Consider the following 14,654-nt stretch of genomic DNA (forward strand, 5'->3'; position numbering starts at 1 on the left):
CTTACCAATACTTTCATACTTCACAGACCAGAGCGTGCAAGCCTCCACTAAAGCTGATTTTGCAGTGGACCACATCATCTTCATGCTCCCCAGCTCTCCGGCTTCGTTATTATGTGGTTCACCTTCTTTCCCACCTCTTTCCTACTAATCGGCAGTCGTCGTAAGACCGGCGATGCAGCGGCCGTGCTGCATAAACTCATTGGGCCGGTGTTGACTATGGCGCGACAGAGAGCGTCCGGCGGTCACGACACGGCGCGGACTGTCCATCCAGGTGACGGACAGCACCCTGGTGCAACACAGCACCGCGTTCCTCGACCGCCCGACTGGCGCCGTGCCCAGCAACTTCCTCACGCGCAACCGCCGCTACAACATCCTCTCGATGCCGTATGGGCCTTACTGGCGTGCCATCCAGCGCAATGTGGCCGTCGGCGTGCTGCACCGGTCCCGGGTCCTCCTACTTGGCGACACCCGCACCTGCGTGCTCGGAGACCTCGTGTGCGCGCTCAAGTCCAGCGCCGCGGCTGGCGAGAGCCTAGCAGAGATGTGCTTTGGCAACGACGTCATCTCCAAGCTTGGGGAAACCTGCCTCCGTGCCATGCAGAAGTTCCAGCATGGCATTCTCCTTACATTGCCCTCTTTTAGGGTGTTCATGAGTATAGAAGGATCGATGACAACATAGGAGAGAGGATAAATTAGGATACTTAAAATCTAATTAGCTCTAAAAGTTTTATAAGATAAATTTATATCAAAATCTATCAGAATGTGCTCTAGATTTAACTAGTGTGTCTACTTTGCTGCTCAAAAGAGTTTTGTAACCTATAGTCAATTCTAGCAAACTATTTTAGTAAGATAAATATACAAAGATATATTACAAGTATGTAAATACGAAAACGTAAATGAGGTATAGAGAGCAAACTCGGCATAAGAGATTTTTATCTCGTTATATTGATGTCATAAACGACACATTTAGTCTAAGTTGAAGCTCTACCAAAGATATGCTCTTGGTCGGCATCAAATCACAACTCTTGAGTCACCAAGCTATTAAGGCAAGACCTCAAGCCGGATAAGCCACAAAGGTAAGATCTCACCACTAGCTTTTTTTCTGCTCACTTGCCGCTGTTATCCCTTTGGAACTTGAGCCACAAAGGTAAGGATCTCTGCGTCCCCACACAATCGCCTTGTCGCCACTCCATATCAAGTCGGAGGGTCAACAAGTTTGCCTGCGAGTCACCAAGACTCTAAGATGCCGGCTTACCTCTTGGTACAAGCTAGGATCACTACTTGATCCCTTTTTCAAGTTGGATCACCTAGCTACAACTCACTCTAGGCCTATAAGCACTAAACACTATCTCTTGTGCTTAATCACCTTGAGTGATCACTTTAAGTATTTTGGTGACTTGGATATCTTCTCAAGTATGTATAAAGAATACAGGTGTTATCCAGATTCAAGTAGTCTCAACCAGGAGAGCAAGGTCATGCAACCATGGACAACTAGCGAACCCTCTGGTACTACTACCAATGGGTGGCTAAGAAGTATTTGCATAGTCTGTAGATTTTGTGCAGGTATCATGGCCTCATAGTCGAGCTGTCGAGCGCGAAGTGATGACATATCGTGACGGGGGAGCCCGCGGCATTCGTGCGGCGTGACGGCCTTTGTGACGATGCTACCAAAGATCGGATCCTCTACGGCTACTCCTCCGGACAGTGCTGTGGTTATTGGGGCTGTGCCAGGGTGTCCCTGTGTCCCACGCTGGCCTAGTTCCCCTCTGGGCTCGTGGCCTAGGGATCATCACCAGCACCTAGAACACAGGAGCCTTTGTTGCCCTTGTTGCATAAACTATCATGCAAACTTTATGTTAAGACTCGGAGCCCTTGGACTCTAATTCAATGTCTCATTTTTAAAGCACATCAAGCTCATCTAGGTTATATCCCATAACGAACACATCATGATGATCGAGGTCCTCAGAATGGGACTCAGCGGTTACCATAGATCCGGCCATAGGTAGCACAATCTGATCTTCAACACCTATCGAAACGCAGAAACGTATCCCCCTACCTAGCGCGCCAACTGTCGAGGGTTAATCCCTGATAATGATTCTGGGAAGTACCAATCGGTGGACGTGTGAACAACACTTGTGGTGTTCGTGTGCTTATGATGAACTAAAGAATACGGGAGTTATCCAGATTCATGCCTTCTAAAGGATAACAATCATATCTACTGTATATTTTGTTATCAAAGTTTGTGAACTGGTTACAGATGAGTTTTCTCGGCTCTCGCTTCTTCGTCCCTTTACAAACCAGGATTTCCTCTCTTTATATACTAGAGACAAGAAAAACTTACAAGTGGATCCTGTTTAGCAGACCTGTGTCTGGCTAGATATTCTATTCTTGGATCATCATCATGGAGAACCTATTGAACCCAACTTGCTCTGAGAGCTCTGCACGTCCATCTCATCTGTGGAATGCCACCGCACCTGCCTCTCCCGATCGTCCGACCTATCCCATCCGTCGCGTGGCGCAAGTCGGTTCGCAACATCTCACTATGTAGCAATTAATGCTACGGGACATGGCACTGTCTATCTACATCAGTCATGACTTTGTTCGTTGAAAAAGCTACTTCGGGAAGAAAAATATTTGAGTAGACATCAATAAATACGATTAGATATGTTAGATATGGACGTCTCCTAACCAATACTTATATCGCAAGGAGGTTGGTTGTGCAAATCTCGTGCTAGTCGTGCAAGCCAAGGACTGAGCGCTCGATGGACCAAGGTTAAAAAATATCTCTCGCTCGTCGCCACATCCCTCGTGAAACCAGCTAGCCAGAATATCCCTTACTCAATACTTCAATAATAGTGACAGGACAGTCACCGATGGCGAGCTCATCAACCTCATCTCGGAGTTCCTCGGCGCCGGCACCGAGTCCACGGCTGCTGCGCTGGAGCGACCATGGCCAACCTCGTCAAACACCCCGAATTGCAGAAAATGCTTCGACTCGAGGTCGACGCCGTCGCCGGTAGTGAGCGCGCCATCGAGGAGGCCGACCTGTCGCGCATGCCGTATCTGAAGGCCGTCGTGCTGGAGAGCCTACGGCGCCACCCGCCCGTGCCGTTCATGCTGCGGCAAGTGGAAGGGGAGGATGCCGCGAGGGCGCTCGGCGTGCCCCACCTGCCGAACGGTGGCGCGACCGTGAACTTCCTAGTCGGCAAGATAGGCCGCGACCCGGCGGCGTGGTCGGACTCGATGTCGTTCACGCCTGAACGCTTCATGCCCGGCGGGGAAGGAGAGGGCGCGGACCTGACCTGCACTAGGGAGCTCAAGATGATGCCGTTCGGCGCCGGGAGGCGCGTCTGCCCGGGGCTCGCGCCGGCGATGCTCCATCTGGAGTACTTCGTGGCGAACACGGTCAGGGAGTTTGATTGGTGGGAGGCGGACTGCGCAGAGGTCGACCTCGTTCTTCTTCACCGTCATGAACCGCCCGCACAGGTCGCGCCTCGTGCTGCGGGACGCAGCTGGCGCGCCGCGGCCGGCGATGTGACGAATGACGATCGTAGCGCGCGCTTCGCCTTCGCGCGGGATGCCGGGTGGTAGGGCTTGCATGTTTCATTGTGCGTGCATCGGATGCATGCTTGCATGGCATGGTTCATTGGTTAGCTTGACCGTTCGTGCTCTGTATGCATCTAGTTATGCAGTTTACTAGCGCCTATACGGCTATACCGGAAGGAGCAGTGGCCTGGTGAGTTGGTGACTCGGTGATTATGTGAGCAGATAGCATTAATACATATTCAGTTTACAGTGCAAGTCGCAGTGTTTGTACACGTACAGATCGATCATGCTTGTAGATGCAATTTGTCATGAACTTCGGTTTGTAAGTCCAATCGATGATGGGATGGATGATGATCGATTGGGAGTGACTTCTTATCAGTTGTCTGAAAATAGGATAAATTTTAATCACCCATGTAAACTATTAGGAGATCCACCCATCCACATTCTTTCCTTCTCTTACCACCCCACTACATCTCTAACTTACTACCCGATCCATCCTCCGCCCTATACTTCCCACTAGTGCCGCCTCTCCCTTTCACCCCTCGTGCCTTCTCTCCTGATCGTGATAGTGAGGCCCACTTGCTCGAGGCCGCTTCCCCCCTTCCACCACCCGAAGCGGCTCTTGACGTCGACACAGCGCCGGAGCTGACCGTCGTCTCTCCCTCCACCCCACCTCCACATATGCATCTTCCCCAACTCTGACGACCCACTGTCATTGCTGACTTCAAACCAGGATCCTACCCTCCAATCGTCGCGCCGTTGCCACCACATCCCACTGACGGGTATTGTTGTCCCCTTCCTCTCTCTATAGTTGGGGGTCCAGATAAATCTTAAACCCTAAATTTGCCAATCCTAACCCAACGATGCTGCGGATGACGGAGACGAGAAAGACAAGGAGGAGAGCACGCATCACAATGTATGATCCTGTGGCAGAGAGCATCAACTGAGAAGTTGACGATTTTGAGTCACATGAATACCTGATGGTGAGACATTCCAAAAACAAGACTTGGTTCTGATCTGATACATGATACTTGTGCGCTCTCAAAAGGCTGAGAGCTGCATTCCCTACATGTCTCGTGGAATCGTGGTTGGCAATTTCTGCTGCGCGTGCTTGTTGCTTTCTCCAAGGTTTGCACTATTTTTTTTTTTTTTTTGAATTGCACTGAAGAATTGAATGTACAAGGGACAGGGTGAGGCGGAAGGGGTCGACGTTGCGCTGCCCTCTCTGGCTCCCGAGTGCTGGACTCCTGCCGGTGAATGGTTGTTGCGGTGCTGAGCCGACCAGCTTCGCGTGGCTGCACGCAACAATCAAATGGAAACCGTTGGTGCATGATAACGAAATGCGTGCGAACCTGTGCTCTCGGCAGATCAAAAAAGAATACTCGATAGTACGGAGCATAAGATTGCTAGCAACTTTTGCTGGACAACGGTTCTTCCTTTGACAGATGTTGCGGGGTAAACGCTTTTTGAAGTTATCACTGAACATAGACGTGGAATCATCAGATTCGATAGCTCAGTAGCAAATGCACACACAGTTCATTAGTTCCGTACTATATATGAAAATCTAGAGACATCAGATCGTAGACGTAGAGTAACATGTGCACAATAAAATGAAATACTACAGAACGGATAAAAAAAGTAATACTTTGTCAATGCTGATTCAACTGTAATTATTACTGAAGATGTATCAGTACTGATTCTTAAATTCTTGCGTGCGAACAACGATAGAGGAGCTAAGAACTGACACTAATAGTCACTATTATTGTCGATTCTTTGCTGAAACCGGCACTGATAAGTCAGTATTAGTGTTGGTTTTAATCACGAACCATCATTGATATATCAGTATCGGTTCTAGCTATGAAACACCATTGATAGTTAGTATCAGTGTCGATTCTAGCCACGAACTGCCACTTATGATTGTTATTATCATAACTTATTTTTAAAAAAATCATAATTTTTCATACAAAATTGGATTAGAAAAAACTTTATATGAAAATTATAGCTCTCGACGAGATCTACAATTTTGTAGTTGAAAGCTTCTTAATTTGAGGTTATTGAAATGCTCAAATAATCATAACAAAGTTTCTACCGACCATCGTGGTCGATTGATAACTTATCTAAAAAAACTATAATTTTTTCCAAAAAGATCATAAATTTTTTCATTGTAGTACTCAACGAGATGTATAACTTTATAGTTGATAATTACTCAACGAGATGTATAACTTTATAGTTGATAACTTTTTTATTTAAAATAATTTAGATGTTTAAATAGTTTTTCAAATAATTGATCAGAAAATATCAAAAGAATTAATTTTAGTATTATACTTATAAACAAAAGAGAGCTGAGATGATTAAAGAGGTCACACATCTGCCAACTACAGGTCGTGAGTTTGAGTTGTGGTTACCGAGTAAAAATCACGTGACTTGTAAATAGTTGCGCTGGGTCGGGTGAGCAATGGGCGGGCCGCGCATCCCCAATGTCAAATCTTGGTGAAGGCCCACTAGGATCCTCTCATACAAGTGTACAACCTCACAGAAATCAACATTTGTCATTTGACCAAGTTCAATGCTTTTATTATGCACACCAAAGTCTGCGAAAAGTTGAAAAAATATGAGCTTGTCCACTCAGCTCAGTTCTGGCCCATCCAAGCACCTTCTAGCTAGGCCCCTTTTTTCCCATTGGAAGCTAGAACACAAACTTCTATGCCTGGCTGAGTTGCTCTCGCGTATTTCTAGCCCCTTTGATGATCACACCTCGATTGGAGTCAGAAAAAAAGAAGTTAAAACACTCTACGAAACCTCATACATCATCAGCTCAAAGCTGCTCAACTCAAACGCCGAGCCCCACCCACGCCATCATACCAACTCCAACCGGCTGCTCCATCTCCAAGTGCACCAAAACCTCTCCAAGAAAGCCAAATTTTTTCCATAAATCACAGCCACGAGAACATCACATGCGCTCACGCCGCAAGCGGATCGAAGGTGCGAGACCATCCATGTCATCGTTGCCCGAGGACAACGCGGGCAGCGACCCACCGGTCGGGCGCGGCGACGTCGTGCTCTCCGGTGTCGTCCTCCTCTTCATGGCCCTCACATTCGCGTTCGTGTTGTACCACTACTTCACGGTGAGTCGCCGCGGCGCGCGGGACGGCGCGGGGGTGTCGTCGAGCGCCCAGCGCGGCACGTTCAGAGGGGGTGATGCCGCTGCTGGCACTGCAGGCGGCCGAGGCGTTGACCCGGCGGGGCTTCGGGCGTTGCCGGTGACGGTGTACAGGGCGAAGGACCGCGCGGGCGAGGCACCGGAGTGCGCTGTGTGCCTCGCCGAGCTCGCCGACGGCGAGGTGGCCAGGTTCTTGCCCAGCTGCGGGCACGGCTTCCACGCCGAGTGCGTCGACCTGTGGCTGCGCGGCCACTCCACCTGCCCGCTCTGCCGCGTGGACGTCGACAAGACGGACGCCCTGTCTAGCCCCTCGCCGCTAGCCCTCCCTCCGGCACTGCCAGAGCCAGCAAACTACGCCACGAATCTGCCGACGAACGTCCTGTTCTGGGGATCCCAGGACGCGGTGATGACAGCGAGGACCGTCGGCGGCGGTCCGTGCTCTCCCGGTGGAGCATCGGCGGCGCTGGTCATCGAGGTCCGGGAGACGGCACCGGCTGTGGCGCCGCCGCGTGAAAGTGAGACGGCGAAGGCGCAGGGCCTGGCGAGGCTGAGCTCGCTCAAGCGGCTGTGGAAAAGAGGGAGGCATGAGGCGGCAGCCACGAGCTCCCGTCCTTGCCGCCGTGCCACTGCAGGTGATGACACCGAACAAGCACCGGCGTCGCCGTTGGATATTTGGAATCTTACGTAGGTGAATTCCGCTGACAGTGAAGTGTGTTACAAGATGAAACGTATTTTGTACACCTTATTATACGGGACTGGACCTGCCACTTCCTTTCTCATTTTGCACGATGGACTGAGTCGGTGGCTCCATTGAACGACAAGCATGTACGGTAAAAACTCGGGAATATTACTTCAGTGCCACTGAATAATAACCAAATGTCTTTGCTGCCACTGAAAAATTTCAAGTTACTTCATTTTAGATCTAATTTTAATGCCTTAAGTGCTATTCCGTCCACCTCCATTACCAGGGCATGTCAGTTTTTTTTTATAATGATCATAGTACCCTTGTCTCATGCTTACTACTGACCAATGGACCCTATAAAGCTAAGGTAGAGGACACTCAGGCGGTTGCCGCATCCCGCATCCTCCTACTAACCCTAGATCTGAAAACGAGCGTGCGGTTGCCAGTGGCCAGGCGGCTGCAGGAGGTCAGGCAGGAGCAAGGCATGCGGCTGCCGGAGGTCAGGCGCGCACGGTTGTCGGGGAGCTTGGGCGGTGAGCGGCTGACGGGAGCAAGGCACACGGCTGACGGGAGCAAGGCACACGGCTGTCGGGAGGTTAGGCGGCGCGCGTAGTGGCCGGGAGCGCACGGGCGACGTGCGCGGCTGTCAGGGAGCTCAGGCGGTGAGCGACTGACGGGAGCAAGGCACACGACTATCGGGAGGTCAGGCGGCGCATGCGGTGACCGGGAGCACACGGGCAATGCGCGCGATGGCCAGGAGGGCGCGGCTGTCATGGAGCTCAGTCGAAGGGGATGGCAGGCGCAGTGGGTAGTCCTCAACAGGGATGGCTCCTTGAGGGGTAAGTGCTCAACCACATCATTATCCTAATCATTATACATTGATTGTTCAGCTCGTTTATTTGGAAATGCAGTAGAAATGTATGAAACATGTGGTAGTGGTAATGAATTTAGTACGTTTTGAGTCACGGATGGATCCGAAAACGAGCTTCTTATTGGAAATCAAACTAGTTGGTGACCCTAAAATCAGTAGGATGAACTGCAGCTGTTTTTGCATTGAGAATGTTTTAGATTTGGACACCACAAATTTTTAAGGACTTTGTGCAAGAGATCGTAGATCAGCACTCATCGGGTTATAATGAAATTCCCACGGTTCAGTTTTATGATACTGATTTGCAAGTCTTTCCATAGGTGCAAACAAACCAATAACTACAAGCAATGTTTAACATACACACTAAGACCAAGATTGTGCGCATGTTCATTACACACTCTGATCCATCACAACCACCTCCACTTATCACAAAGTGGCCTATGTCACCATCTGAAAAAGGGCATAGGACTGATGGCACTGATCTACCAAACACCTCATGTCCTTCTCAATCTTCTCAGAGCCAAACAATCACTAGCACATAACCAAATGATCAAAATTATCTAGCCATTACCAGAGAATGAACAACAACGGGTGGGAGGGTGGTTCGGCTCGGTGGTAGCCGAGGACACCACCATAGTGCCATCTCGCCCTGTGATTGGGCGGAAGAAAAATTGTTCATTTAGAGAGCGATTTTTTATCTTTCCATCTGTTTAGCGAGCAATTTTCTTCCGACTTTCTGTACCCGCGCGCAATTCAACCGCGCCTGAGCTACTCCGAGAGACCGTGACGACGTCCTTAAGGTAGGTATCCCGGCCGGGGCCGGAGGTCAGGGACCTGTGTGGGTCACTTGTCTACGAGAGCGCCGTCTTCCGAATCCGATCCGCAGCCGCGTGCGAAGCCTGCCGGACCGCCCGTCCGCCGCTCCGCGAGATGATGAACCTGCTGAGGTGGGACTCCCTCGCGCGCGGTTCTCAACCCCTCGCCCGGCCGCTGGTACAACCTAACACTGTGCTCCGCTCCGTGCCGCGGCCGCCAATGTCGTGGGCTCGTGGCCCTCACGCTTTTGAAGCTCCGATGATCGCGACGGCGAGTTGACGTTGATCTTGGCATGATCTCAGACTGCAAGAGTTGTTTTTTAGTTGAGAACTTTTTGTCCATATCTCCAAAAATCTAAATGCAGAACTAGCTAATTTAATCTCTCTATCAGTTTCTTACTTTTGAAGGTATTTCTAGTGGTCGAGCCAAAAGAATTGTAGAAATGCAGAATTCCTCTTAAAGTCAGGCCTCCTTTGGAACGTCAGATTTTTTTCTTAATCCTATGAAAACTAAACTAATTCCTATAAAATTCTTTTGTTTCAAATGAGACCTTAGAATTTTCTTATGGCAAATGTTTAAAAATCGGAGGTTAACATCCTGTGCCTTTACTGAAGGCAAATAGCGGCTACTAGGGATCAACCCTGGTTGCTTGACTGAGACCACCCCTGTCTATCCAACCGGCCCTTCTTGCGGCAAATGTTTCGGAAAAAGATCTAAAGAGGGCATCAACTCAAGAAAAGACATTGGCAAGCAAGGGAACCAATTTTGTGTTCTGTGTGGCGTTTAACTTTTTGCAAGTTTATCTTTGGCTATTTGGAATTCAAGGAACCATGTGGCTATAGAGGTGTTCCCTAACAAGCCAATTGATGCTTTTTTTTACTATCATATGTATCTTATTTACAGAAGTCGAGGTAGTTGTTGAAACCACAAGATAAACTGAAGTTGAGCATATTGTTGCGCAACGGCACCATGGGACACGTGCCTTCGGACCACTAAACACGAGCATCCTGTTCCAATCCCGCTAAACGAGTGTATTGGCTCCCGGGTCTTTGGGCCGCTAAAGGAGCATGCATATGACCATCTCCAATCATATTTCTTTTTATTTCGTTTTCTTCTCGATTTCTTTTCCTGTTCTCATTCCTTTTATTTTCTCTCATCTCCAACAGTTTCCTTTCGAGAGAAATCGTGAAAGAAAAGGAGAGAGAATTCCGTCCTGAAGGGAATGATTCTGAGAATCCCGTCGTGAAAAGAAACTGTTGGAATGCTGAAAGGAACGAGAATCCTTTCACGACGGGAATCTCGTCCGCGAAGAAAAGCTGTTGGGCGTGATCTAACTGAAGTAGCAACAGCAAAGTGATACTTGTGCCATCTCCCCCAAAAGACCAGTCCAACGGTTGAGCACTTCCTCACAATTGTAAGTTATGCTATATCTCTCTCCACAAGCAATGTCCCCCGATTGGAGATATGTATAGAAAGGTACCTAGACTCTAATACTAGTTGTTGCGCAACGGCACTGCACAATACACACCTTCGGACTTCTGAACACGAGGGTCCAGTTCCAGTCCCACTGAACGAGTGTATTGGCCCTCAGGTCTTTGTGCCACCAAACGAGCAGGCCCAGCCAAAGTAGCAACAACAGAGTGATACTTCTTAGGTCACCTTCCCCAAAAGACTAGTCCAATAGGTGAGCACTTTCTCACACTTACGAGTTGTGCTACATCTCTCTCCGAAAGCGATGTGAGACTATTACAACAGGGGTGAAGGAGTTCCAGCCGTCCAAGAATAATTTGCCTGACGTAGTAGTGATTTCTGCCTGTTTATGTGACTAGGAACTCGTTTGTTTTTGGAAATCTCAAGTTTCTCTTTGGCTATTTGGAATGCAAGGAACCAGGCGGCCATAGAAGTGTTCCCTAACAAGCTAATTGATGCTTCTTCTTTTTTTATTGTCATATGTATCTCATTTAAGAAGTCGAGGCTGTTGTGGAAACTGCAAAATAAAATAAAGGTGGGGTAGATTATAACAAAGGTGCTGCATTGTGTGAAGGAGTTCCAGTCGGATCGAAATACTACGTGAAGTCATGGATAAACAGTAAAATACGGGAGGATAAACAGTGATGTAGCTTCAAACACTGCATGAAAATATACTGTAGCATAGTATTGTAGCTAGAAATGATGTAACACCAGTACTATAGCGGTACTGTAGCATCAGAACTTATCCGTCGGTCTCAAATCCAACTGTTCACGTCAATCTGAAGTCACTGACTTCACCAACCGGTGAAGTTACGGGATCCCATTCCGTTCCAGTCATTCAAGAATAATTTTCTGATGTAATAGTTATTTCTTCTTGTTTATGTGCCTATGAACTCTTTTATTTTCTAAATCTATTTGTAAACTGCATGACATCCCCAGTAATTTCGTTGGATGTTGTTTTGCCATCAACAAAAGCGGGGCCTAAAAAAAAATCAACAAAAGCGGGGGAGTGACACTTTTCTCTTAAAAGAGGAACTAGATAATTTTATGGATTATTTCTTGGTGTGCCTAGTATGCTGGTCGATCTGATTGGAACTCAATAGGCGCATTTTGAGATATGGTAGTCAGGATGTGTTGTAAATAATATCATCAAGGATGTTTGATCTTGGTGCACTGGGGAACTAGGAACGAAAACAAGGGGGTCGGGAGCCCTGGTCCCTAACGTTTGATGCATTTTTCTATGGGACCTTCTATGTTTACAACGCCTGAAGATCCCGTGGACATCATCAAATCTTCTTCCGCTATCTCCCAATCAGCGCGTTGCTGACACGACCTGCTTCCCTGCCCCCACCATCTACTCCCGTTTCCAACGGCTCTTCTCCTACGGTTGTAATCATGTCACCCTAACCAATCTATTTTTATTGCCCTCTTCGTAGATCTCTCCCACCGCCCCTCCTACCACTCGCGGGCCCAGTGCCACCGCCATCCCCTCGCCACACCTCCACACCATTGTTCATTACTGGTCAAGTCACCGCCTAGATCATCCCTCTAAACATAGAGACCCCAATCCTCGAACCCTAACCACGCTGGCGTGCTCCAAATCCATCGCCAAAGGTAAGAATCACTCTTTTAGGTCATTATAGTGTAGGAAAATTGTTTCTCTATTTAGTACTGAAATTTTCATGTGAAGAAGATAAAATCCTTTCTTTGGCACCCCCAATATTAGTTGTTGCTATGTGGTCCCCTAGATAACAACTTTCTGGCTCCGGCCCTTGTGGGCTCAGCCAACTTTACTTCTTTCGTCCTAAAAACTAAATATTTGACAGCCTTGCTATCCTAGAATGGGTTATTACAGACGGATTTTAAATTCTATAACAGATAGTTACATGTTCCATCTCCGTATAAATGTCTTTGATATCGAACTTGTTACAGACAGTTTCAAAACCGTCTATAATACACTTACACATAAACAGATTTTCTAGAAAACCGTTTGTGCGTAGTAAGGATCACATGCAGATTTTGTTGAAACCATCTATGAGCAGTAAGAGTCATATACAGTATTATTTTAAACCCATCTATAAATAGTAAAAGTCATAGACAATATTTGTTTAAACCAACCTATGTTAATTGTCACAGACAAAGTTTTGAAAAGAGCCGTCTGTGTCTCCCTTCCCCCCTATAAGCAAATTTATTGAAGCAAATTTGTTTATAGATGGAAAGGATCTCACAGATACACATTTTACGATTCACAAAATAAACATATTGACATATTGTTCATAACATCGATAAACACATTATTCATAATATAAAACACAGACATTTACATGTCACAAAGGTTAAGAAAGTCACACATATGCATATCACGCATTGTCCAAAATACATAAACCTAGCTAGTTAAAAGCAATCTCTAGCTATACATCATTGGTCGATCGACGGCGTATTATAAAAGGATGAAATAATTGACATCATGGCGATGCCATCCTCCAAAAAGACAAAGCGTAATTGACAAACTTGGGTCAATCGACCATATCTTTAGAAAAAAAAAATGAGATGATAGACATCATCTCAATCTCCTGCGTTTCAGCACAATGTCAACCCAAGCATCATCTTCAATGAACAGTTCGTAGTCATCTGGACCTGGCTGCACCTTGACTATCTCAAGCATGAGCTAAATCAAATTATGTTGCTACCAAAATGCCAACTATGGTTCGCAAGAAATAGTCATTCAAGCCAGTCTTGCAATCGATGAAAATGCCTCAATTGTGACAAACAACAATAGAATTTTTTTCATTCGGTAAAACAGAATGGAGAACACGGTGATGGCATACACATGGTCGACGGAGGAGGCCTTCATAGCGGCGAAGAAGACGAAGTCCACCAGGCCGAAGTTGACGCCAAGCATCTGCGCATCGACACCGTCATAGGGACAACCCCATCCTACCAAGGGACAACCCCATCCTGCCACCTTCTAATTGTTGTGAACTGCACCATTGCATATCTATGACGAAAATAATGTTGTGCTATCAGTTACACAAATCGAAATAATAAAAACCTAACAAACTCTAAATAAACTGCCAAAGGAATCATATGATACTCACCTCGGTGCAATGAAAGGGACTCGGCGAGTGAGGAAGAAAAACACTTGTCGTTGCTTTATATTGAGGGGAGACAAGGGGTTGTATGTGTGGAAAGTCAAAATACACTGTGGAGACGAGCAGGTTGTGTGTGTGAGAAGCTAAGAGCCAGGGGAGACGAGCAATTAAATTTGAAAACGTTTGCGTGTCTTTAAATACATATAGACGTTTATAAAATTTGAGTCTACATAATAGACATTGACAGATCTTACGAGAAGTCGTCTGTGATAATATCATAAACAAATTTTTTAAAAGCTATATATGTTTGTATGATAGAAATATAAAGATTTATAAAAATTGTCCGTCAGTTCATTCACACTTAAACGCTTATTTTGTTATAGAAATATCAGTCTTAGTAAATATCTAGGATATTTTGTTTATAATAGATAAAAAAAACCATCTAATTTTAATGATTCGGTGGGAGTGCCTATTCGTTTCAAATGGTACGCGTAGGCCTGTAGCTCGTCACTCACAAGTGCTATAAAGGCTACCATGTTTAGTTGTTTACCAAGCAAAGGTTCAGTGATGGTCTAGTGGAGGAGACAGATTGAGAGCACAAGCAACGTACCATTGGCTAGCTTGCTTCAAACCAATCGAGCAATACAACATGTACATGTGTGACAACTGGGCCTGTCAATATATATATATACACACGTTTACCGCATGGAGAAAGAAACGCATTTTCAGCAGGGAAAACAAGAACTGAAACGAACGAAGCAAAAAAGAAATTCACGGTTGCCATGTGATTTTTTATTTCGAATGGACGCGGTGCTCCCGGTACATCGTACCTATCAGGTTATCCACTGAAAAAGTTCAAAACGGATTATTTCCTCGGTTAAAAAATAGTAGATATATTTTTTTGCTCGATCTTCAAAATTAAATTTTAATTAAGATTTTCTTACAAAATATATCATTTCTAACCATAAACTTATATATTATGAAATTATTTTAAATTATAAATCTAATTATATAGTTTTT

At 46.5% G+C, this 14,654-nt stretch overlaps 1 protein-coding gene and 1 pseudogene across 1 annotated transcript; both read left to right on the top strand.

Moving 5' to 3' along the window:
- Positions 1-216: 216 nt before the first annotated feature.
- Positions 217-3,538, top strand: LOC133925503 (cytochrome P450 89A2-like; annotated as a pseudogene).
- Positions 3,539-6,217: 2,679 nt separating this feature from the next.
- LOC133923514 (E3 ubiquitin-protein ligase EL5-like) lies at positions 6,218-7,651 on the top strand. Its single transcript, XM_062368799.1, has one exon. It carries the CDS (start codon positions 6,291-6,293, stop codon positions 7,392-7,394), a length of 1,104 nt encoding a protein of 367 aa, XP_062224783.1. The 5' UTR covers positions 6,218-6,290; the 3' UTR covers positions 7,395-7,651.
- Positions 7,652-14,654: the final 7,003 nt, after the last annotated feature.

Source organism: Phragmites australis, chromosome 7, assembly GCF_958298935.1.
Source record: "Phragmites australis chromosome 7, lpPhrAust1.1, whole genome shotgun sequence".
NCBI classification, from domain to species: domain Eukaryota; kingdom Viridiplantae; phylum Streptophyta; class Magnoliopsida; order Poales; family Poaceae; genus Phragmites; species Phragmites australis.